The 25,755-nt window shown below is 43.0% G+C and overlaps 1 protein-coding gene across 1 annotated transcript in view; it reads right to left on the minus strand.

Annotated features, from left to right (window-relative positions):
- The window catches only part of LOC144782391 (netrin-4-like), a 257,917-nt gene that overhangs the window by 216,291 nt on the left and 15,871 nt on the right, over positions 1-25,755 (minus strand). The window contains exon 2 of the mRNA XM_078661718.1: positions 6,431-6,972. Within this exon, the coding sequence (XP_078517844.1) occupies positions 6,431-6,972 (542 nt within the window). The remainder of the gene's footprint in view (positions 1-6,430; positions 6,973-25,755) is intronic.

The raw sequence follows: 25,755 nt of genomic DNA on the forward strand, positions 1-25,755 counted from the left end.
TGTAAAGGCATGCGATGTAAAAGCATGCGTTGTAATGTCATACATACCATTATAAGGGAAGTAATGGGGAATAGTAATTTTTACCCCTACACTATCCAACACTTACCCTACTGTTGCCCTAAAAGTATTATGCGTTGTAATAGTATGCGTTGTAATGGAATGCGTTGTAAATGTTCTTTATAAAAATGCATTGTGATGGCATTCTGTGTAAATTCATGCGTTGTAATGGATGTTGCGAAGTAAAAACTGCGTTATAAAGGCATGCATTGTAAATGTTTGCGTTGTAACATGTCTTATTCCTGTGATTTCAGAGCAGGGAAGCACCAGACATCGAAATCTGTGTCTGAGTGGTGGAGATCCATTGCCTCCCCCTCATCTTTAGAAAAGTTAGAGAGGTTGCACCCCCACACCACTAACCACCATCTGTCCTTTCAGCCATGAGTCTCTCCAGACCTGGGCTGACAAGAAAAGCAGGAAGCATTGAAGAGCATCTGTCAGGCAGCAAAGAGTGTGACTTCCGGTAGGGAGGTGAAAGTAATACTCAAGTGGGGTTGTAGACAGGACACAAGGAATTTTTGTAGTTTTGGGGGTAGGGAGGTTATTTCAAGAGTGGAAGGAGACAGTGGCGGTTTTTTGGACTGAGGAGAGAGAGGAGTGCATTGCCAAGGATGGATGCGGTGGGTCGAAGGATGGCAGGTAGTTTTTGTTTTGAAGGGATAGGTGGAGGTTTCTAGCAAGAGCGGATGCGGAAGGGTGGCCAGATTCCTGGTACTTGTTTTCGGATTGTGTGGGGAAGGTGATGGCAGACTTCCAGATACTTTAATGGAGGGAGAGGAGTGGGCTGAGGTAGGTGAGACCATATTGTGTATGGCTGCCCCATGTATCTCTTGCCTCCACCTCTGCACAGCTGACCTGAGCAGGGGAAGAAGTTTTGGGGGGTACACACAGCTTAACACTGTTGATGGGTAGTTATCAACAAAGTGTAGCTTTCTACTCCTTGGTTCAGAGAGACATCATATTCACCTCAAACATCGATCTTGTCTGGTTGATGGCTCTTGGAATCCTTCAAAAACAACTCCAATTTTCTTTTACAATTCTTTGCATAGTCTGTTTGCATGAAGCCTGCCTAAAATTCTATGCTACGGCCGCCTCTAATTCTAGATTGAATACTTGGTGGTAAAGTTAGGCAATAAAAGAGCCATGTGGCAGAATGAAACAAATCCTGATAACTACTACTTTTTCCAGTTATAGTCTATAGGGTAACTCCTATCCCTGTGCCATCACAAGCTCATCTTCAGCTACAGGTTCTGTAATTGACTAACAAAAATCATTTGAGGACCTGGTGCTACAGGACCTCAACAGTATGACCATTGCCTAATTCCTCTTTGTTTTTTTCTGACAGCACATCTACAGAGATGACCAATCGGGAAGTATTTAATCTTTATTAGAATATTGGAATGTGGAGCACTCCATTGAATACAATGGAGTGCTCCGTGCTTCTACGGGCCGGTAAAGGCCCACAGAGCAACTTTCCAATGTTGACTTTGTTCACTGTGAACAAAGGCCTCTCAGAGCTCGAGGGGATTTAAATCCCCTTGGGCTCCGGGACGCCTTTGTTTTATTTGTCCGCCCTCTAGTGACAGAATGTTCTAATAGTCTTATAGCCTTTCCTAGCTAGACTATACTGGCTATTAAAGTCCTGCTCCCTTGTTAAAGTCCCTCGCCTTCGGCTCGGGCTTTTAACGCTGGAGCGGGGCTTTAATAGCTGGTATAGCCCGCTACGGTGAGCTATAAGGCTATATTAATAGCACTTTCTTTATATTAGCATGAAATTCTCATTTGTCCACTTGCTCGCTGGCTTTGAAATAATTTGGACCAGTCAGCATTTTACTTGTGAGTTCTAAAGTTACCTGATATTTCAATTTCTGAGATTGTGAATGATTTTATGGGGCATAAATAATGTGTACAAAGTTCCAGATCCTTTTGGATGTAGAGGCCAAACATGTAGCTGGCCTGCAGCGCCCCCACATCCACCATCAATCTACAGCCCTGTAGTGTTTTGCAGCTGCCCTGTACACAATGCACGCAAAAGGGGGAAAGGTGGCAAGAAAAATGTGCCAAGCCTAAGGCGGTAAACTGGAATGAGACAGGGGCGCAACGCAGGTCGCGGCAGCCTCTGCATCACAGGAGATTCCCCAAACCTCCAGGAGGCCCCAATTCTTCTAGGAGGCCTCGGTCAGCCCTAAATAATAGAATATCTGTGAGATATTGGAGACTCTGGGCCCCTCATCATATTCTGCAGTGTGGACCTATCATTTTGTGTTACCCCATGAAATGAGGCAACCCTGCATACCCTTTCTGAAGTACTTTTCCATTGTATTCCCTAAATTATAATCCTAACAAGTGATTACTACAAGTACACTGAATCAGTAACAAGGGTATTAGCAGCAATCCATATCTCACCTGAAACAACCTCTCAGCGCTTGTCGTGTCTTCGCTGGTGAAGCGTAAGAGGGTGGCAGGTGTGTTTTGTGTTTAGTGCCATGCAGAATGACTCACCTCTGTGATTTCTCTCTTCCCACTAAGCCCTTCCTTCTGCATCCCTGGAGCAGATAATCTTTACACCAGCCTGTCCTCGCGGCCTCTGGTTCTGAGCACGCTCAGGTTCACGGCAAGGGCTGTAGGCCTACCGCTGGCTCCACAATAGCCTGGTGAACTCACTCCAGGCCTTAGAACTGATTTCTTTCTTCATCATCTCACTCTCAGCAAGGCATGGGTTACGTACCCAATCAGGATACTAACATTCTCACTAACCATGCATGATTCTGTATTAGAACATTGGAATGTTGGGAGCTCCTTTGAAAACAATGGAGTGCCCTGGGCTTATAATGGCTGGTAGAAGCCTGGAGCTCCAACATTCCAATGTTTCTTTGTTCACAGCTCTGGCTGTGAACAAAGGCTTCAGGGAGCCTGTGGGGATTCCAATCCCCTCACGCTCCCATAAGGCTTTGTTTTTTTTTTGTTAGAACATTCTGCCCTCTAGTGGCAGAATGTTCTAATAGCCTTATAGCCCTTCGTAGCTGGGCTATACTGGCTATTAAAGTCCCTATCCCTTGTTAAAGGCCCTCGCCTTCGGCTCGGGCCTTTAACGCTGGAGAGGGCCTTTAATAGCCGGTATAGCCTCCTCGGCGTGCTATAAGGCTATATTAGAACACTAGTTTGCTGTGAGCTCCACTGAAGGCAAGAGAGCTTGTGAAGGTAAAATCCCAAAAATGGCTGATAAAGACCCTCTGTTCCAACATTGCAATCTTTGTATTTCTGTTTCCTTGAATTTAATTTAAAACATGCTGCCCTCAGGGGGTGGAATGATCTAATTGCAGCATTACGCTTCTCCTTTGAGCTATACCGGGGTTGTATTACAGAATATTGCTTGCAAAGATAGAGTTTACCAGAAATATCATGTCCTAAACATCATTTACCAAAATATTTGTTCATTGGGTGTACACCTCCTATTATAAACTCAAATTGGGCGATATTTGTGAAAAATATATTTAGGGTAAAATATTTCTGACAGGTGATATTTTGGTTGTAGTATTTTTGTCTCTGACCTTTACAGGTTGTTGGTCTCATTGGGGCTCAGGCGTTTAACCCGAGTAGAGGATATTAACAACTAGTATATCCCTCAATAGCAGGCCATAATGAACTGTTGTTCATAGGATGCAATGTCAATAGCTTTTAACGGTCCTTTGACTTGACTGTGAAAATAAATTAGGGCAGTTAAGCTTGGTTGATACACTCAGTAGTGGGCAATAAACTTCAAATCTGAACTCAAAATCATATTCGTACAGGATCCTGTTTATAAAGAAAATACCAGCGAGAGCTGATTTCAGTGGAGCAAACACAACTGTAAGTGGTGAGGATTGAGGCGAGAACAGCTTCATGGCACTTCTATGTTTACTAATTTATTTTGAGGCGGGAGCAGCTTTTGCATGTATGTCGGCCTCCTTCCCTCTTTCACATGGTCAGGTCATGTATTCAATTTCAATAGGAGGAACCTGGGCAGCACAGTGGATCATCATATTACTCTTGCGTTACCATCTGTAGTTCATGCATCACACCCGCTCCTTACAGTGTATCCACTGAGTCAACATAGACAATTAGTTCTATATTAAATTGTTTTAATAAATGTATCATATGAATGAATTTTGTTTTTTTCCTTTGAGTAAAGTGGCATGCCTTAAAGTTTTGTATTCCAGGTGAGGCTTAGAGCCCCTTTCTAATTCATATATAAATTGTCTTGTGTAGGGATTCTTCTTTAATGTAACAAAACAGATAGATGCCTTTTTGATGCCATATGTTTCTTTCTTTTTTTGTTTTTTGTATTTGTAATCTGTAAATGCAAAAATAAAGTTTATAATTTTTTTTAACAAAACAGACATATCTGGTAACTAATGCACATACACAACCCCTCCCCCACACAAACACCCAAATCACGCAATTCACATTTAAAGCAAGGACTTGTACAGATCCTTCATGAATGAATGAGGGGATGTTCATAGTCGGTTGAACGGACCTAGCTGTTTATTATCCACAATGTGGAAAGCAGCAGAGATCTAAAAGGTTCAGCATTAGTTCCTAACCATGGTCTGTACTACCTAGGAGTTAATCTCACTTTGAAACAAAGGCTGTTTTGGTTCCAATGTCTGATCTGAACCACCCCACGATATTGGAAAAGGCCTGCGGGAAACATTTGTATTGTTTAATCGAAATGTTATAATACATTTGGAAATAATAGACACATTGGTTATCAAACAAAGGTTTACAGCCTTTGACAGAAATGATTTAGTGAATTTGGAAATACTTGACAAATTGATTACACAATTTTTTTAATATTCTTTGACAGAAATATTTTCACAAATTTGAAAATTGTTAAAATCGATTATCGGATGAGTTTGTTTCAATAAAAAAACACTATTCAATTTTTAAGGAAAAACGAAACCTCTTATATTTTAAAAAAAAAATGCAGAATTAGTGCGAAAATGGGTGTAAAAATGGCCATGCGTGTTTTGACTAAGCAGGCTAGACCGAATAAATCATGTTCCTTAAACCCAGCAATTCAGTTAAGGAACTGAGAACTACCAATTTTCTATAATGTAAACTAATGTATATTGAATGCAAGAAAAATTCTAGACTCCACAATCAAACAAAGTCTCTTTATGAGGTGAAGGCAGAAGCCCTTAGCTCGCCCTTCTTTTCAAGACTTTACAACTATACGGGTATCACTGACAGAATATCGGAAACACAAATATTGTGTGGTCAGAATATTGTGTCAAAAATATCAAGCACCAGAATATCGAGAAGGTAAGTGCAAATAGGTAAGTGTAGACTTACTGTGGTTAACTCCACATCTATGTACCTTGAAGATATATATATATAATTAAGGTAAATATATGTGGAGTTATATATGGTAAAACTTTGCTTACCTATAAAAACTCACCTTCACAATATTTTTGTCCTTAGTATTCTTGACACAATATTTTGGCCCACAATATTTATTTCTCTGATATTTTGTCAGCATACCCTATATGGGGGATGGTGAATGTGAGACAATAGTCAAATAAGCACAGGTATGTGACTATTGCACTGTAGAGTTTCCAGCAAATAAAATCACCTTTTAACATCATAAAACACATCAGAACTGTTGGTGTATCTTCTAGATAAATGCTTTCAAATTTCATTTGTAACAACCTGCCCAAAAGCGGTGCACGTCACATTATCAAGGCTAGAAATATTGTTACGTTAAGATATTGTGGCCTCAATATTGATAATCAGACTACTGTGAATACTGTGTGTGTACAGGAAAGTATAGATTACTATTGTTAAGTCCACATGCCTTGAAGAGATATCACCAAAGTGCATGTATAATGAGGTAAATATAGTATGCCAAAACCTACTCATATATACGTGTTCATTGAAAAGGCAATGGTTAAACTGACATTATAGCTAGGTGAAAATGTCAGTCAAAATGTAATATTTTAAACTATTTAAAAAAACTGAAAATCTCCAGTTATATTTAAGTCAGGTAACTATAAAATGTGCCCCGCCATGCACAGTTTTTTCATCACAGATGTAATTTCAAATGTCATCAGTGGTGTTATCAATGATGTCATAGAACATGTCATGAGTGTTGTAATATGTGAGGTCATAAGCAGTGCATGGGCCAAGTAACTGGGAGATTATTTCTGGAGGCTTGGGTGCTGAGGATCGCCTGCAGGGGCAACACATACATATGGTATGCCGTTATGTCTACTGCTGTTGAATGCTTGATTTCAATTATGCCATTTATGTAACCCCAAATCAAATGAAATAGTAACACTTTCCACAACAGACTTGCAAAATATCTGTGACATGCAGCTTGAGGCATGCTTACCTCTCCGCGGGTGCACGGCAATGCATCTGAGTATCTTGAAGTGCACATTGCTCGTTCATCCTTCAGATCATCCTGCACCCCAAATGTGGCCGTGCAATTAACAGCAAAGTACTTGTAGGGCCTCCACGTCTGCCCGTAATCTTGAGACCTCTCTAACACCATAGCTGCAGGCCGCGGCGACTTGAACACCACAATGACGTGAGTCAGGTAGAATTCTGTTTCGAGGTCCAGCCTGATCTCCTCTCTGTGGACCGCTTGGGCCGACTGCCACCAGGAGACGGGGTTCAAGAAGAAGTCATCAGTCATGTCTGCGGGAAGGTGGGAATTGTCCGGTTGGTTGGCGTTGCATTTGTTGCAGCGGTGCTGCCTGCAGGCTGGTGGTCCTGTCTGGAGTAAGTTCTGGTCAGGGTAGAAGCAATACAACTCTGTGATGTTCTGCCCACAGGTGGTGAGTGTAGAAGGTGTTCTGCCAGCGGCAAGGTTCCCCACCGGTGGATTGCACGAGTGTCCGTCACAGCGGCTGGCCTTCTGCCTCACTGCATCTGAAAGACATGGAAACAGGTATTGCTCATGTACCAGGTATCTGACCAGCAAGCATGGGAAACATCCTTTACCATGCAACTTTTACCACGCAGTACCTTTACAACGCAGGATTTACAACGCAAGTCATTACAACGACTTGCACTGGAGGGCGCTGTAGGATAGGTAATACTTTAATTTACTATCCAAAACCATCCCTACTATCCACGGGGACTGGAGTTGGAATAGTAAATTAAACTATTCCCTATCCAGCGCCCCCCCAACGAAAGTCGTTGTAACGACTTGCGTTGTAAAATCTGCGTTGTAAAGGCATGCGTGGTAAAAGCATGCGTTGTAACGACATACATCCGCAAGCATTGGTGGGATTTACTGGCTTCTGAATCTCTCCTGTAAGACTTCAAAGCCAATGGGTGAATCTAGGATGATTCCCACCTGATCATAGATATAGGACATGCATCTGAGATTAGAGCCATTCTTTATTTTACTGCCTACTTGTTTATTTCACTGTTTGTGTCTCCCAGCAATTAAAGTAAAACGGCCCTTCTACGGCCTTGCCCAATCTGATTTTAGTTAACTGGCTCCCTGTCTTCTTGAAAACAAATGCAATTCGCTCTTGCTCATTTCAATTTTGCTGATTTCTCTTGGAAAATCTCTTATCCCCTGTTTTATTTTCAACCATCTTTTTTTTAACTTCACAGCCCTGAGTCCACCACCATCAACATGCGTACCAAATGAACCTATCACCCAGTTACGCCTATCATTGGCAGCTTTTAGACCCTACTACTCTTACTATTATTACTAATGCTATGGTTACAACTAAAACATTTGTTTCTACTACTAATAGTCCTTTAAATACACCTACTACTATTACAGCGTGCTGTTCTGCTACTACTACAAGTATCTTTACTATCTGTAGCATTAGTGGTGATAGAAGTAGTAGTTCACTGGCTGTCTTGTTGGCATTAGTACTAGTTTTACCAGTAGTAGTTTTACTCATAGTAGTCATGACGGACTCTTAACCCCGCGCCAAAAAACCTATTGGTGAATGTGCACTTCATAAATTGGATATAACATAACACAACAGTAGAACTTGTAGTAGCAGTTACAATAGTACTAATATACTAATTACAATCATTTTGTTATACTAACAATAGTATCAAGATAAGAGAGGTGTATTGTTAGCGGGAAACTGCCATAACAATGCATGCCTTACATCGCATGCCTTTACAACGCGGTCTTTACAAGGACCGCGTTGTTACAACTCTAACCATTACATCGCAAGTTGTTTCAACGACTTGCTGTAGGGGGCGCACTGGTGTTGGATTTATAATCCCACACCTTCCCTGCTGTTGCACAAACTGGAGTAGGAATAGTATATTCTACTGTTCCTAAGTCCAGCAAGGCCCCTAAAGAAAGTCGTAAGTCCAGCAAGGCCCCTAAAGAAAGTCGTTGAAATGACTCGAACCATACAGGGAACCTCACTGTGCCAACAGTCCCAAAACTAAATCCTATGGATGAAGACCAAATAAAGAATCATGCAATGATATACAGTGACTTCAAACCAAATGCAAAACTGCCCATTGCAGACCTGGGAGAAGGTACTAACAATGTAAAGAAGCAACAAGTAACATGGCTACACATAGCCAATATGGCCACCAAAATCCTTGCACATTAGAAATGTATATATACAAATGCTGGTCGTCACCCCGTGGTTTCTATGGCAAGCAGAGATGAAACAGACTATCGTGTTTTTAATATTCATTCAAATTTTCATAGCTTCATAACTATTTATGGATTTAAAAGTTCTCTTGTTAAGTCTCCCAATGATGTGTGAGTATGTGTTTATGTGCATTTCTGTGGTGATGATAGACATGTGTATTTACAACTTGAGCCAAGGCATTGGGAAGAGGGCAGAATGCTGCCTTCAGTCATACAAACTGAAATAGATTTTGTTTAACAATACTATTAACATTAGCTTTATTGTGAAACTATTTTACATATTGTAACTTTTTTAGATTGTGCACTTAAAGTTCTGTACACTGATGGAGTTCCTTAATATTTTGTATAGTCTCAGTTCATAGAAATAACATAAATAATAGAAATAGGCTCAGGCTCCTGTTTTTATTAGTTTTGCGCCTTTTTGCATTGTTCTTATGCTCTAATCAGCTTGTAGTATGAGACATTTCTAAGGACAGTGTTGAACATCTGTAAATGTGTGCGTGTTTCAGGACCATGGACAGGGAATATGCACAAATCTATGTATGTACTGAGGGCCTAATTCACCAAGGTAAATATACATGAGTAGATTTACTCACGTTTAAATTTGCTATGGCACCCAGGTATAACTTTACACTGTTTTGATGTTCACCATTTCCAAATGTAGATTTACACCTAAATGTAGGCTTACATGCCTCTGTCTCCTGGTGTAACCTCCTACAAAAGGATTCATGAGTGTCTACTGCTAGTAACTTGTCACACATAGGAGGGGATCTCGGTCATCGGGGCAGTGATATCCTAATCGGAAAGTATAGGGAAAATGATTAATGTTTAATATTCTTTAGACGTAAATATAAAAAAGATTTCCATATAAAACATAAACTAAAATCTTAAACATATATTCATATAAAATATACATATAAAATAATCTAAAATATTTATTATAACCATAGAACTATTAATCTAAAAGGTCACAACACATTAACTCAAAAACATAAACATGCATAAAATAATTAGTTAATTTAAACATATTTATTCAATCTATAGATGTTATTTCTTCAAGACCATTTTTAAAAAAAAACTTCCACCCACAGTAACACTTTTATTTGTATTTAGTAAGCATTACATTTTGGTAAAAGTTATATGTTGAATTAATTTAAGCTATTTAAATTTTGTATTTAAAGTTTAACAGTTTATTTTTTTAATGTATACATATACTATTACATATTATAATAATAAAATAAGTGTTGAATAATATATATTATTTTTAATTAAAAAAAATAGACAATCTTTTTTTAAAGTCATATTTATTTTATTTATTTAACATTACTGCCTATTGGGGTGTTATTTTAAGTCTGTGTCTTCTTTATTCTCTATGGGATTGAGTTGCAGTACCTGTGAGAGGCCATGATTGGTTCTTGACTTAATCCAAGGCTGGGTCAGAATAAATGTACTACTATTTTGTTATGTTGAGAGGGTAGTTTGTGAATAGCATGGGTGGGTGTCTGTAGTAGCCTCGTCTTCCCTAAACCCGCCCGATTTTGTTGTAGATACTCTACACTTTCCCACAGTTACCCCAGTCTCTCTAATGTTTACAACTAAGGGCCTGATTACGATTTCGATCGGAGTTGCCTCTGACTGACACCGTTTTGGTGGAGGAACCGCCCGACCACACACCGAATTACGATCCAACTGCACATAGTGCGGTCAAAAACTCCCATTTCTGCTCGCCGCACAAACCCCCATTGAGAAATGGGAGTTGGTGAACATCCCTGCACCATTTGGCAGGCACCTCATGGTACCTGTCAAACGGTGCAGGGATATTCAGGGGGGCACCATAAGTAGCATTCAGGCCCGGAAGCGGAGGGCCAGGGGCAAAGGAGGCCCTGTTAGAGGCCCGCAATGTTGCTTTCCAACAGCCTTTCCATGTCAGAAAGGCCAACATGGAAAGGCGGTCGGAAACCAACATCATAATCCAGACGGTGGACACGCCGTCCTTAAGGGATTATAGTGAGTTTACGACTGACTGATGGGCTCGAGAAAGCATTGGTCGGTCCCTCCAACTGCTGCCTCCGACTGTACACATCGTAATGCGTCGGTTGGACCGCAGCAGTATATGCGGTTCGGACCACAACTGACAAGCCGTTGGTTGCAGTCCAAATCGCATCACAATTAGGCCCCAAGTAGTAAACTTACTTTTCTGAAGATCTCTCCTAAGAAATGATCGTAGGTTTGTGAAATGCATTTTGCAGTAAGTAAGTAATGCTACTGTAGTACTACTTAACGTACTACAAAATGCACTTTGTGAATTGTACCCTCAATATTTAACTGTTTTTTCAGTGAATTTCATTTCTTTTTTAAATAATGCACATTATTTCTAAGCCCGCTGCATATCAGGCTCTGCACCCACCCCTCTGTGGAGGAAACGGGTGCCCACCTCTCTCTGCTCACAATCCCCACTGAGCACAGTCTTTGCTTTCCTTTTCTTTGTCATTGTTTGCCTTTCTATCTCTTGCTTTCTATCTCACTTCATCACACCCATTCTATTTTTTTAACCCCTTTGTGATATTCGCAAATCAAACCTTATTTTTATTTTTTTCACTAAATTGCAGCTGAATCTGATACTTAAAATGGAAGCTATTGAGATCGTTATTACTTTTGAGTTTCCTACATTTCTTTTCAAGTCTGATGCTCAACTTTCCCATGTCTCTTAGTCCCCGCTATGACTGCACTGGGCTCAGACACTTGTTATTGTACCTCCACTTTCCAGTGGAAATTATGTCCACAACGTAAAAGTCACAAATTGAACTTGATTCACGATTTTCAAGATGAGAAAATAAACGTACAGAGACCTTGACGAGCAAATCATATGTGTCTGTAAATGCAAATGTGATAGACAGGAGTCAGGAAATCACTGAATCGGTAGAGAAATATACGAAAGTGTTAAACCTTTCAAAACCATAAGGCACCGTTTTCATACTCTAACTTCTTAAATTCTGCTGAATGAATTTTCATTGAACAAACGAAAGCTCGATCTCTCTGGAAGGTTTTACTTTCACGCCAACTTTGGTGTAAAGCAGATTTTGCTGTAGGTGCAAACACACTTTTCTACAAGAGGTAAAATAAGCAGCCAGATCTTTTTTCTTACCTCCCATTTAATGTTTTTACCCTGTACAGAAGTTCAAGAAATTTGATATGGGGGACCATATCTGATTATGCAGTTCGATTGCCATTTCGTGCAGATCTGTCGACTGGAGGCAAGGTTAGAGGCAAATCAATACATTCCATTTAAATTGAATTTTCCCCCGAAACTTAACTACACGGTATCCACTGACAATGTGCAATATATATACTAATTTATTTTAGTGGAAGCATGGGTTATAGTGGGAGGTGAACTAAGAGGGAAGTATAATTGGATAAGTGCCATGCTATCTAGCAGTGTAATGATTTTATTTACCTTTCAGCACCATGGACAGAGGCCACAAACTCATCTGTACGTTTCAGGTCCCTAAATTAAGTGAATAGACAGAATCGTTTTCAACAATACCGATGCTGCCCTATGATATACCAACGTGGTTTGTGTATACTTGGACTGTCCAACCTAGGTCCACGGGGGACAGATCCATGTAAGATTTTTAGGATATGCCCATAAAATAAATGTACACATATCGAGTCTGATTCAGCAAAAAAGTTGTAAAATTATGGGCGAGTTCTACAACACCTAAACAAGCGTGTGTACTGTTTTGTTACTTACAAAGCAGGTGTAATACTGTTGTTAGAAAGCCATTCCATGCACAGGTTTCTAGGTGAGCCATTACACATGTAATGTGACTTTTTTACAGTTGCCTTCCACCTGTTTAGAATTGAACATAGCGTTCAATTAAGCACAGTGGAAGTGGCAGTCAAAATTGCAAGGTTACTACTGACACCATACTGTTACTCAACTTGGAGCATAATTTTTAAAAGCACATTGACTGGGCCTACTTAGAAGTTCTGTTGAATTTCATTGGGGGGATTGGGGCAGGGTAGGGCAGTTATCCATATGCCGCGCCTCCTCCTTAAGATCCATGGGACTTATCTTGCTTTCTCATACTCTTTCACTGTCGGGTGACCAGGCATTGGAGACTGCCATCTTACCCCACTCAACACAGACATTGGTCAATCAAGTCACATGACTAAAGTCACCCTCTCTCTCGCATCCACGATAACAGTCAAGTCCTTCATGTTGGTCAAGCTCAAGTAATGGGTAAGACAATAATATGTCTTTTACTTGCATCTATGGGTCTGTTATCGATGGTCCTGTGCTCACTACACCACTGGAGTCAAGCTATCCTGGCTGAAGAGGGGTGAAACCCTGAAGCCGGTCCTTGGATGCTTGATTCCGGTCCAGGGAAGAAATGGCTTGGCAGTTCGGGCTGGACTGTTCCCATGAGGCACAGGGTCAAGACTGATTTGCATATGGCCATGTCTGAACTGGGGTGGCGTGGTGAGCAAATTAAGGATGGATTAAACCCAGATCTGTGACTGGGGGTGAATGTTTTTGCCAATGTGCAACATTCCGTCCATCATCTTGTGTGTTTTTCTGTTATCGATAGTGACTGGCCCAAATCACTTTGGTTTGTTCTTTTGGTCTATTTAGAAAACTTGAAGGCTCTGTGTGGCATTGTTTATCATGTACTGAGTCTGTGTTTTTCATTGATGGTTTTTATTGATTGCTACTTCTATGACAGTTTATGGTGTTACCTTGCCTCTTCTTACTGCAAGAATCTCTCCCTCTATTGAAAGTTCCAATCAAATGTCTTGTATGTTGGGCAATGTTCCTCTAGTATTTTCCAGTGTTGCTAATTCACAATTTATTTTATAATTGGGTTCTTGCTATTCTTTTCAGTTTTTAAAAGTATGGTCCTTCTTTATCTACTACCATCCATGATGTTTCCGATAACTTCCTGCTTCCTCAAGGTGAAGTGAGATGATAAGATGGGTAATGGGTTTGTTAATAATTTTCGAGGTTCTGTTCCTTTCACTTTTATATGTACTACGGATGTACGTTGTTACAACGCATGCTTTTAGCACGCATGCTGTAACAACGCGGTTTTTATAACGCATTCTTTTACAACGCATTACAGAAAGGGGTGTTGGAAAGTGAATATTTTAATTTACTATTCCAACACCAGTCCCCGTTGACACTAGGGAAGTTGTTGGATAGTAAATTAAAAGTATTCCCTATCCTTGAGCGCCCCCCAGAGTCATGCGTTGTAATAGAATGCGATTTAAAAACCGCGTTGTAATAGCACTGCATGCTAAAAGTTGCGTCGTAAACGACGTTCCCCATGTACTACCTCTTATCCTTGATTTGTCTCATTGTTTACACAAATGTATTTTTTCCTAACTTATGCTGCTTCTCAAAGAGATGAATGTATTTAGGATGACCCGGGCTGAAGGCGTTCTGGCAGGATTGCAGTTGCTGGACATATCTGCTCCATCTGTCAGAGAGATGACCATTTAGTTCTGGTGGCTCAGTGGACTAATGCGTCTACTGTAGGGGCCTGTGTTCGACCTCGTGGTCACAGGTTCAAATCCCGGCGGGTCCACTCAGCCTTTCATCCATCTGAGGTCGATAAAATGAGTACCATTGAGTTGGGTAACAAGAAACATCTGTTATTCAGCGCCAAGATACCCATAGTGGTGAAAGTGCGCTTTACAAATACACATGTTATGTTGTGGCTCTCTCATGACTGGGGACTTTATGGCCACATTCCTCAGTGGTTCAGCTCTTTTCTGAGTGGCTGTATTCAAGTAGTTTTGGGACTCCATTCTTTAGACCTGCTCAACAAGTTCCTCTTGGTGTGCATGCAAGGGCCGGCTGTTTCACCGACTCTCTATTACCTGTATGTGGACACCTGAAAGTTCTGGTCAGCTCCTTTGGCTTTAAAGTTCTGTCCTATGATGAAGATTCCCAGCTGTTACTGAGGTTGAACCAAAAATCCACACCTGCAATCTGATCCCTTGGTGCCTATTTCATGCCCATTCATGACAAGGAAGTCTTCAACATTTTAAAGATGAATGTTGAAAACTGAGCTTCTTGTCATTGACAGGGAGGTTCCCTGCTGGGGTCCTGTGATCTGTCCCATTTGCCTTGATCCACTAGCCTGTTTCTTCTAGGCAGGTAAATAATTGGGCATTACATTTAGTTGGGTCCTGTCTTTTGACTTTAAATTCTAATGATTGGATCCACCTATTTCCTTTAACTTTCCTTTCTGAGGAAGATTGTACCCTTCATTCCCACTTCCAAGAGAACAGAGTTGATCACATGCTGTGTCCTGGATTAAGGCCCATATTTATCAAGGTTTTGCATCGCCCTTGCACCACGTAAATAAGATTTAAGCCACGCAAGGCCACCTGGTGTGGCCCTTAGTGGCTGGATAAATTAAGGCAGCGCTAATTGCTTCCTTGCATTACTCTGCAGCAGGGAGGCGTGCCATGGGTGGAGTGTGGGTGTTACACGCATCCACCAAGGCATTCTGACACATGCCCACATTTACCAACACCGGTAGACCTGGGAATGTATCAGAATTGTATGCCAGCCCCCCAGAGGAGCAACGAGGAGAAACATATTTATTTCTCCCTTTTGGTTGCTCTTTCTAAGTGTGCTGCATTTTGCAAAATACATAGAAAGAGCAAAATGTCTCTGAGGATTGTTTTTGTGCACAAAAACAATCCTGCCTACAACGTAAGCGCCCTTGCACCATGGTGCAAGGGTGTGCAAAGGTGCCTGCATTGGTGTTAGGCAGCAGTTTGTGCGCAAGAAGAGGACAGAAATGTGCCGCATTATGTCAAATATAGTGCATTCCTCCCCTCTCCTTTCACGCAGCGCAGGAAGGTGGCTTGTTGCATTGTGTTGCATGAAATATTGATAAATATTGGCCTACTGTGGGATTTTTATGTATGTGGGCCTCCGCGAGGCCAAGCTTTTGAGATTACAGCAGATTCAATATATAGTTGTAATTCAATTCAGTTGCAATGCGGTATCTGATTTTTGTCCCCTTTCTTATACTCACCTTTGCATTTTGAGAATATTGAGCAATGAAGGGAGGAATTTACAGTTATCAATGACCTATTATTATCAAGAAAGCATTACAATGTTTATTATGTGTGTCACAATTGCTTCTTTTTTGTGATGTCTTTATTTATAGGTTTCTGTTAACAAACACAGCATAGGCCTCAGTTATAGACGATCCAAGCCATCAAAACAAAGGACATGCGTAAGATAAGACATCATAAAACAGAAAACATGACACTTAACCCCATGCACGCAAGTTTATTTCCTGCGCTGTGCAGGAGAAATAAACGGCGTGCGGGATTCGGAGGGCTCCCACCCGTCAGGTGCACACACCAACCGTGGCGCATGACGACCGGGAGCCGTCATGAGCATGCAAGGGGTTAAAGAGTACAATACGAAATCTTATTCAACCAAACACATCATAGTAGGTGCTAAAGTTTGAGAAGCACAATTACTTAGGTTATAGGGGAACTGAAACTTCCCACCTTGACCTACTACAATACACTTGCAAAGATTGTGTCTAACACATTCTCTTTGTGCAACACATCACCCATCACTAACAAGTCAGCAAAAGCCAGCTCAAGTCTACTAATACAATTCCCATCCAGAGAGGGCATGGTGGCTGCCATTGTCGAAGGAAAATAGTCCTGGACCCCAGGGTCCACCTGGGTTGCATTCATGTACAGGGAGCTGAAATATTGCCTGGTGAAACAATTGCTTCTAAACACTTGATAGTCAATCTGGTGCCCCCTGGTGGAGGTTCTGCCTGCCATCTTCAAGCTGTACCAGATCATGCATTGAAAGCTCCAGCATTAACTCATGTAAGAAGCCAGGGAAACAAGAGACCTGAAGAAGGCGAAGGAAATCATTTTATGTCCAGTGCAATATATTCCATGCACCAGCTTTCTACGAGACCATCTATAGGTGGTAAATATGGTGATTACTAGCATGGCTTCTGGCAGATCTGAGACATGGAGACACAGATGTGACTGCAACTGCATGCCATCTCTTATCCTTATCAGCCTTTGGCTGGGGCCTTTAACTTGGGCTCAGGGCCTTTAACAACCGGTATTGCCCTCGGCAGTGGGCTATAAGGCTATTCTATTTTGCCATTGTTTTCACATTTATAAGCTAAGCAATCCCTAATCATGCAGACAACGTGCTTGGGATTTAGGCTATATTCCCATTTCTGTGTTTGATAATATCTATTTGTTTAACTTAAATTTGCAGTAAGATTGAAGGACAAGATATGCAGCAATGGCTAGCTGGCAACATGTACAACGTATCACTAAACTGGTTGGTGGGTGAGTCTGGATAAACATATAATCTATAACTGAATAGCAGCGCTCATTGATTGCCTAATCATTTCTTATTTGGTAGTGGCCTGGTGACATTCACCTCCTATCCCAACTGTGCCACCCATCTCAAAGTCAGGGATGCCTAAGAAGTCCTACCTGTAGGGGCTGGTGGAGGACCAGAACATTGAGTGGTTAAAAAAAAAGGTAGAACACGAGGGATAAAAGGAATAACAAGTGTGTGCAGAAAGAGCGGGAAAATTCAAGGTGGGTGGCGCAGAAGGGGCAGTAAAGGGTCTGGGCAGGGAGAGGTATCATTCAGTGTCTTCAAGAAAGTCACAGACAGCCACGGCCGGTAGTAGGTGTAACTGCAGGGCGGTGACGTAGGGAGGGGGAGGGGCAGGGTGGGGGGTAGTAATGTATGGATTACGGACCTTAACAGGTAAGTAAACATATAAATATATAAAACGATTTTCGTTGCGCGCACTGCATCGCATTTGGTGATGCAGTGCACACAACGAAATTCGTTTTATTTATTTATATGTTTACTTACCTGTTAAAGTCCGCAATCCATACATTACTACCCCCCACCTTGCCCCTCCCCCTCCCCACGTCACCGCCCTGCAGTTACACCTACTACCGGCCGTGGCTGGTCACAGATTGTTGCGGGCACGGGGACGATCAGCAGCCAAATCCTCTCACTTCTTTCATCATTCTTCATGCCCGTCAGGGCTTCAAGGTTACTGAGATGAAGACATTCCCATAATCACTGTGGGTTCTATGTGAGCATGGTCATGGCTGGACTGGGATTGCAAACCAGCCATGGCAAGTAGGTTCATACGGCCCGGAGGTGGAGGGGGGGCACGGACCTACTTGCCGAGGCTACGAACACCGCTACTGCTGCGTGCGCTTTTGTTACAAGGGGACGATTTTGCAGTACTGCTGCAAAACCGGCCCCCACTGGTCCAAAACCTTCCCTCACCCTTCCGGCCCACGGGGGAAACACCCAGTGGCTGCTACAGCCAGTCCAGCCCCGAGCATAGCATCTGATCAGAAAATGGGCGGTGCCTAATTCATGGGGGAGAGGAATTCCTCCCTATTGTAAAGTAGGCACTTCTTGTGCTCCAAAACAAACTCTCTCTCTCTCTTTCTCTTTCTCTCTCTCTCTCTCTCTCTCTCTCTCTCGTGCTCCCTTTTCTCAGATGTATACCGTAAAGTTCCTGGGGCAACTTCAATACATGTTTAAAAATGCGTAATGATATTCTAATCAAGGGAAGAGACATCACTCAATATTAAAAAAATACAAAAATTGTGTTTTATTTAAATATTTTCATCAATGATTTTATGATATTTATATCAGAGAAAAACAACATTTCAATCTACAAACATATCGCATTCAACCATTTATCCATACTTGCATACAAAACTTGTTTTACATGCTCTGTACATCTACTATGCAATAATTGTAAACAGACCACAATACATTATCAATATAATAACCTTTTCTCAGATGTCCTCATATTGTTCTGCAGACTTCGATGCCCTCTGATTATCTCCGAATGGATAAACCAGTGCCGTAACCAGCTCGCTGGACTATGATCAGAAGAAATATTGCAAAAGGACCTGTTGAGATGCTAAAAGCTGCCAGCATACGGACAACCATAAACTCAGTGCGCCTCGATCACTCTTTGTCATCCATCACACTGCTAAGCGCTGTGTCCCATAACATGATAACCGCACCTCGGTGGTCATCACACGTGACATAGAAACACTTCCCACACAGGGTAAAAACAGAAAGACAACACACTTCCGACCACACACTATACCGTGTCAGAGGCTACCAATGTAGGCATTGCCTTAAGCACTCCACATAGGGGGGCAGAGCTACAAAAAGGGCCGCAGCGCGGCACCGCAAGCCCTTTGGCTGTGCCCCACTGCGGCATTTCAGAGCACAGGAATGCGACATATCTACAATGATATGTCGCATTCCTGTGCTCTCCCCAGCGCTGGCGCAGAAACAGCTGCCAGGCGCAGGCATCCTTGCACTATGGTGCAAGGATGCCTGCGCGATGGGGAGATTGCTTTTGTGAAGGAAGGGGCCCCTTCCTGCACAAAAGCAATCACTGCAGGCATTTTCCTCTTTCAATGTGTGCTGTAGAATGCAGCTTGCATTGAAAGAGGAAAAAACAATGAGAAATGAAAACATTTCTCCTCGTTTCGCTTGGCTACGCCACCCCTATGGTGGCGCAGCAAACTGACGCATTTCCAGGTTTACGATTTCTGGTAAATCTGGAAATAGCATCAGTGGACATGGGTGTTGCGTGGGAACACCCACAGCTACACCCATGTCCCGCCGCTAACTCGCAAAGTGCTGCGTGAACAGAGCGATATTTACAAGCACAGGTTAAGTCACGCAGGGTGACTTTGCCTGTTCTTGTAAATATCCCTTAGTAGGCTGCGCCACCAGTGAGTCACGCAACGTGATACACCGGCGGCGCATGGGGCTTGTAAATCTGCCCCAAGGATTGCAAGCATTAAATAAATGTTGCAAAACAATACAACACAGGACACATGACTCAGGACCACTTGGCAGCTATGTACATCAGAGACCCCGGAAGCGCTTCTGCACTGGTCTTCAGTGACATAGGATGGCTCTCTTCAGCCAAGTGGCTCTGGGATTATTATTTTTATTATTATTTAAGTTTTGTAAAGCGCATGGCTACCCAGAATAGGGTTTCTCAGCGCTAAGTACTTCAAGGTGTATCCGGGGCTCGAGTCGGGGTACCACGCGGGTGGACGGGCACGCCCCCACTTATTTCACCGGGAGCTCAATAACTGGAGCAAATGGAGCCGCACATTCACTCTTTGGCCTCTCTGGGGCCAGATCACAGCTCATTCAGAACGCTGCTCACGCGCTGGCTTCTCTGATGCAATCGCATCTAATGGGTGAACGAAGGGAGGCAATGAGTCTGATGGGGCAAGCCACCTTTCGTGACGTCACTTCCTGTCGTGATGTCAGCGTCCCCCCACTTTTTTTTTAGGACTTGTGCCCTGGGTGTATCTGTCTGAAACCTAACGCCTCGGCCTCGCTGATTGTTAGCCCAAGTTCTCCTGTTCATCCTGGGTCGTGGCCTCCTAGCTGTCTCTGCCACTTCGCCTGGTGGGAGCCAGACTGGGTCTCCTGCCAACCTCTGCCCCGGGCGCGGCGCCCCTTCTCTGTTGGCGTCCACACAATGAACGTAGAGGACGTCCCAGCGCGTGCCTTCTGAAGCCCAGATGACGCCGAGGTGTCAGAGGACATTAAAGAGCCCTGCGCACAGCAGGAACAATGAAGGGACCCGGCTCCCTCACTTCACACGTGGATAGAGTTTCCAGCCGGAAGCGTCTCACCCTGCGCGGTATTTCTACTAAGCACAGCAGCGGCCTCCCCTCCATCCCTCCCCCCCCCCCCCCCGCACCGTGACATCTCATACCTACCTCTCCAAGTGCACAGCTGCATGGCCTGGATCTTCTGGTAGGAGAAGTTTTAAAAAACAAAGCCGTGGGTACTTAAAAGAGAAAACCCGCTCCATCTTGAAAACAAAACAGCTCCATATGTCCGTTACACAAAAGGCCCAGATTAGAGGCCACTGCCCTCTTTTCCAACTTGTGTACAAACTCCAGTTTGCGCCAGAATCAGGATTCCAATCCAGGCGCTATTCGTGCAACCCATGCCACTTTGCCTACACAATTTTTGCCATGCAAAATTCGACACAAAAAGTGTGTGGTCAAACTGCACCAAATACAAGTTTGCACACTTCGAAACAGAGAAAAACACAGGCAGTTAGCACATTGTCCCCCATTGTGGTGTCCAAAGCCTGGAATGGTTCACAAATCTCACACCCATTGAACACCACACACCGCGGTACCGGTACGTGCCAAGGGCACAGTTAGCGCCCAGGATTGCGCCCAGCTTCTAATGAGGGACAATGTTGTGTTCCACAAGGACAGAGCAAAGGCTGGTCCAGATGGACTCAGATTAGCAATTTGTGGTCTTGTTTCGACTCTGAACGATCACACGCGTTGCGATGGATCAGGGCAGCACCTCGCGCAGAGGACCAGTCTACTGAATATAGATCTCCTGAATGGTCAATGTTTACGGTGTTCAGAGATAGGTCAGGCCTGGTCCCAGGTCCTGGAGCAGCCCGTAGCTACGGGCAATATCTTGTTGGGTTTCGTTATTTGCCGCTGGTGTCCCAGGGCCAGATGTTCTCAACGGTGTTACTCAAGGCTACATTTCCATACTTAACTCTCCAGAGGTAGCGAGACCGAGCTGTAAAGGATTACCCAAGGAGGTGATCCCTCAATGCCTCTGCCCCTCCAGTCTCACTCAGTGGCTGTGGTAGAGAAGCACCAGGACCATCACACACTCTATCGCAGCATTTGACTGTAGGACATGACCCAAGACATCTCAGACTCATGTCAGGAGGATAGCTCAGATATGGTTCCGTGTACCTGGGCACAAGACTTTTAGGGGGAACATCACCGCATTCACCCCTTCCTCGTATAAAAGGGCTGGTTGAATGATATCTTACAAGCTTGTGTTGTTTCCCCAGAATTCATTGCTCCCACTGGACAACCCAACAGGACAACTCAACAAACACAGCGGATGGAACAGTTCATGTACATCCAGCTACCGACAGATATGCCTAACCAACGACTGTGATACGAGTGCACCGCGACCCTCCTCAACGAGAACTTTCAGGGTCTACTTACCAAAACCAGACCTGTTTCTTCCTTGATGTAGATAAACATAACACATTAGACACACTCCTAGCACCATTGCATACACAACACAGCACCAGCACCTTAGAGTTAGCTCAACTTTGCGACTCCATAAGCATCTCTTCTCACAAACCCAAATGTGAAAGACATATATACTCTACTTATCGCCTCACCAAGAGTGCACGGTAGATATTGCCCGTAGATCCTACTTGTAGCACCGCCATGAGAACAACGTGGTACCAAAGACACATAGTTGTCAAAGCATTGTCATCCCAACAGCACATCAGTATCAACTTAGCAACCAACATGCCACCATCCAGAACAAGTCAACTTGAATGCACCACACTCAAATGCCCAGATAATTGCAGCAAAGTCACAGAATCAGCACACTGTTCTGTCAGCAGAGCAGCTGCTCTAGGATGTACGACATTACAACGCATGCTTTTACCACGCATGCTTTTACATCGCCAGTTTTACAACGCATGCCCTTACAACGCATAGTGCTTTGGGGCGCTAGATAGTGAATTATTTAATTTACTATTCAAACTCCAGTCCCCGTGGATAGTAGGGAAGGTGTTGGATAGTAAATTAAATATATTCCCTAACCTAGAGCGCCCCCCAGCGCAATGCGTTGTAATGGTTTGCGTTGTAAAAGTTGCGATGTAAAAGCATTGCGTGGTAAAAGTTGCGTTGTAAGTGATGCTTCCCGCTGCTCTAAGATGAGCAATTGACAACATTCACCCCAGAAGAGCAAAACTAACTACAAAGTTCATAGGCACAGATATCAGGCCACATGATACATGCCTGGTTCTAACTGACCTCTATCCTGCATGAGACATTATGAAACAATACCAGACACAACCAGATGTAAAGTCCACAAACTTCCCTGACCTGGTCACCCAGAATCCCACAACCAAGATATTTGCTCACACTGTGAAGAACAAGAGTACTATACAAATTGTAGGGATGTGCTACAGAAATGCTTTTAACATGACATACAGGTGTGGAACTGAGATACAACGTGGCACCGTTTTCACACAAAACAAAGTTCAATTTACCATTTGGAGCTATACTTAAGGAAAATAGGGTAGTTAAAGTGAAGATACACAAATGTAAGGTCCCGGAGATAAAGCACAACACACCAATTAGAAATAAAGCCCTTTAAAAGTAACATTTTTTCAATAAATGTAACCATTATCCAATATTCACCTTACACCTTCTGGAGCTAGGGTACAATCTCAAACAGTTGTGTGTGTCTTAAATGCAAATATACTATTATTGGGTAACATGAAGTGTATATCTGAGGATATCCTATGACCTGGGGTTTGAGAGGCTTTGGAAAACCTAGAAGGCTTTGGGTTTGATCTAGGGGGAAATAGATCTCAGAGAGTCAGAGTAAAGGCAGCTGTTTTACCGTGTAGCCTGTCCCTTCTTCAGCTTCCATCCCCCTGGAGATGATTTGTGTTGTTTTTGTTTGCTGTGCTGGACAGGAGAGTGCACTCAAACTGTACCCATACTGTAGAAATGTGGGTGCTCCTCCCATCTCAGGATTTTGACTTTTGTCTATTATTACCAAGATACTGCCTGCTATAGTTTGTGACACCCATTATGTGCCAACCACAAGGTACCAATACATCCCTGGTATCGGTTACTCCCATCATTGGCACTGGGGCCTGGCATCCCTCTTTTCTAGCAACGAAGGCCACGCACCCAAAAATTAGGGACAGGGTATAGTTTAAGCCGGGTGTGGTGGCTTAGTGGACTTATGTCCACTTTAGGGGCCAGTGTTTGACCTCACGGTCACAATTTCAAATCATAACGGATCCACTCAGCCTTTCATCCTTCTAAAGTCAATAAAATGAGTACTAGTGAATTGGGTAACAATAAACATCTGTTACTCAGCACCAAGATACCCTTTGATGAACGCGTGCTTCACAAATACACGTTAAGTTAGCTTGATTTTGCCAAACCCTAGAGTCCACCTTACTACACATTTGGCTAATGGGCAGTGGGTGTGGGCACAATCTCTGCAAAGCTTGCTTAGGTCCAACAAGCAATTCCCACGAAGGATGAACTGTGAGAGAAAGAAGGACATGGCGCAGACATGTCGATAACACTAGAGTTTACATTGCAGGAATCCATTGACTAGAATGAAATGGGTACATCCGCAGTGACCCACACAGGTTACTGGAGGCAGATATTGACCTACTAAAGACATTGATGGCCACCATTAGCTTACACTATTTAACTATTTGCTCTCCAGGTTTATGACCTTATTTACTATGAGACCTGCTCAGAAACAAATTTGGGAACCATAAAGCAATGCACCTGTAGTACTCTTTTGCAAACTCTTTCATGTGTTTGTGAATTAGCCCTAAAACATCTAAAATGGAAATACATTTGGAACTATTAGGGAATGTAGCCTTGCCAAGTTTCCCAGGTCCATGTGTGATGTGCTGCTCCAGTCTAGGGTTTTTCCTTTGAACTCTGGGACTTGTAGTCTTGTTTGTTTCCTTATAAAATGGAACAACTACCTGAATTCCAAGAAAAAAACCTGGACTGGAGCAGCACATCAGACATGGACCTTGGAAACGGGTCAGCCATGGGAATAGTCATATTCCATTTGTACAAGTAGGAAGGAGAGTACCCTCTTCTCATATTTACTATTATTTGGTTGGGCGTTTGCAGGTTGATTCACAAAGGCATGTGAGAGTACTACTCCTATAGTACTGATTCCTGTACCCATAAATGATTTTGTGTGTAGGGTCTTATATTTTTCTGAATGTTAGAAACCTCTCTGGACCATCACCATCACAGAAAACCTGAAGTTTTTCTACTGTTTTCATGCTGCTTATAATTTTAACTGCCCTGCCTTCCTATCTGGGAATATGACCCTATTCCTTTTTAAGTAAATGGTTCTAAAGGGACATTGAATTTGTTATGTTATGTTATAACATTTTATAAAGCGCGACAGCTGCCCCAGCAAAGAGGCGTCCCGGCGCTGGAAGCAGTGAGAAACAAACGGGGTGAGGCAAAAAAGATCTACAACAGAAGAAAAAGGTGTGTTTTAACTTCCTTCCGGAAGGCTAGGTAGTAGTTCTAGCTACGAATCTGTACAGGTAGCGAGTTCCAGAGTTTTGCTGTCATAGTACGAAACAAACATCCTCCAGCGCGTACCCTCCTTACACGGGGGACCACTACCTGGTACTGCCCCAAGGAACGGAGTTGGCCTGTAGGTACATATGGCAGCAACAGGTTGGCCAAGATTCCTGGGGTGGCATATTTCAAAATCTTGAAGGCCAAGCAGAGAGCTTTAAACTCAATCCGCCTGGGCACAGGCAACCAGTGGAGTTGGCGAATGGCGTGTATCACAGACCAAGAAGGGTTCTACCAGCCGCATTTTGGACCCTCTGTAGGCTCAAAATGTCTGCCTTGTTTGACCCTAGATATAGTGAACTGGCATAATCCTGTCTCGACACAATTGAGGCCTGGATGATGACTTGTCATGCCAATAAAGTTCTGAGCCCCCGCAGTAGCCCAATGCATGTCCCTGCCACCTTCTTTGTTTGGACTTGGAAACTGAGGGCCGAGTCTACCCACACCCCTAAATTCTTTACCACCTGCTTGGGGGTTCAGGGGGCGTTACCAAGGATTTCGGGCCACCAGTGCTCACTCCAAAACTCAATTTAATTAATTGAGTTGGATTGCTGTGCCAAGCTCTAGCTCAGATCTAGACCTATGAACACCGCATGGAACTGGCCCTAGTTCCCGACCTATTCTAGAGCCAAGAGTACACAGTGAGCTCTGGGTCATCTAAACTATGCTCTGTAGAATTAGAGGACCTCCTTTTTTTTTATTTCAGGAAAGTTACATTGAATTCATAATCAAAAACAACAAAAAAGAACATAATACATTAATTGGAGCAAAAAGAGAAAGGTAACAAAATAAAG

Source organism: Lissotriton helveticus, chromosome 9, assembly GCF_964261635.1.
Source record: "Lissotriton helveticus chromosome 9, aLisHel1.1, whole genome shotgun sequence".
NCBI classification, from domain to species: domain Eukaryota; kingdom Metazoa; phylum Chordata; class Amphibia; order Caudata; family Salamandridae; genus Lissotriton; species Lissotriton helveticus.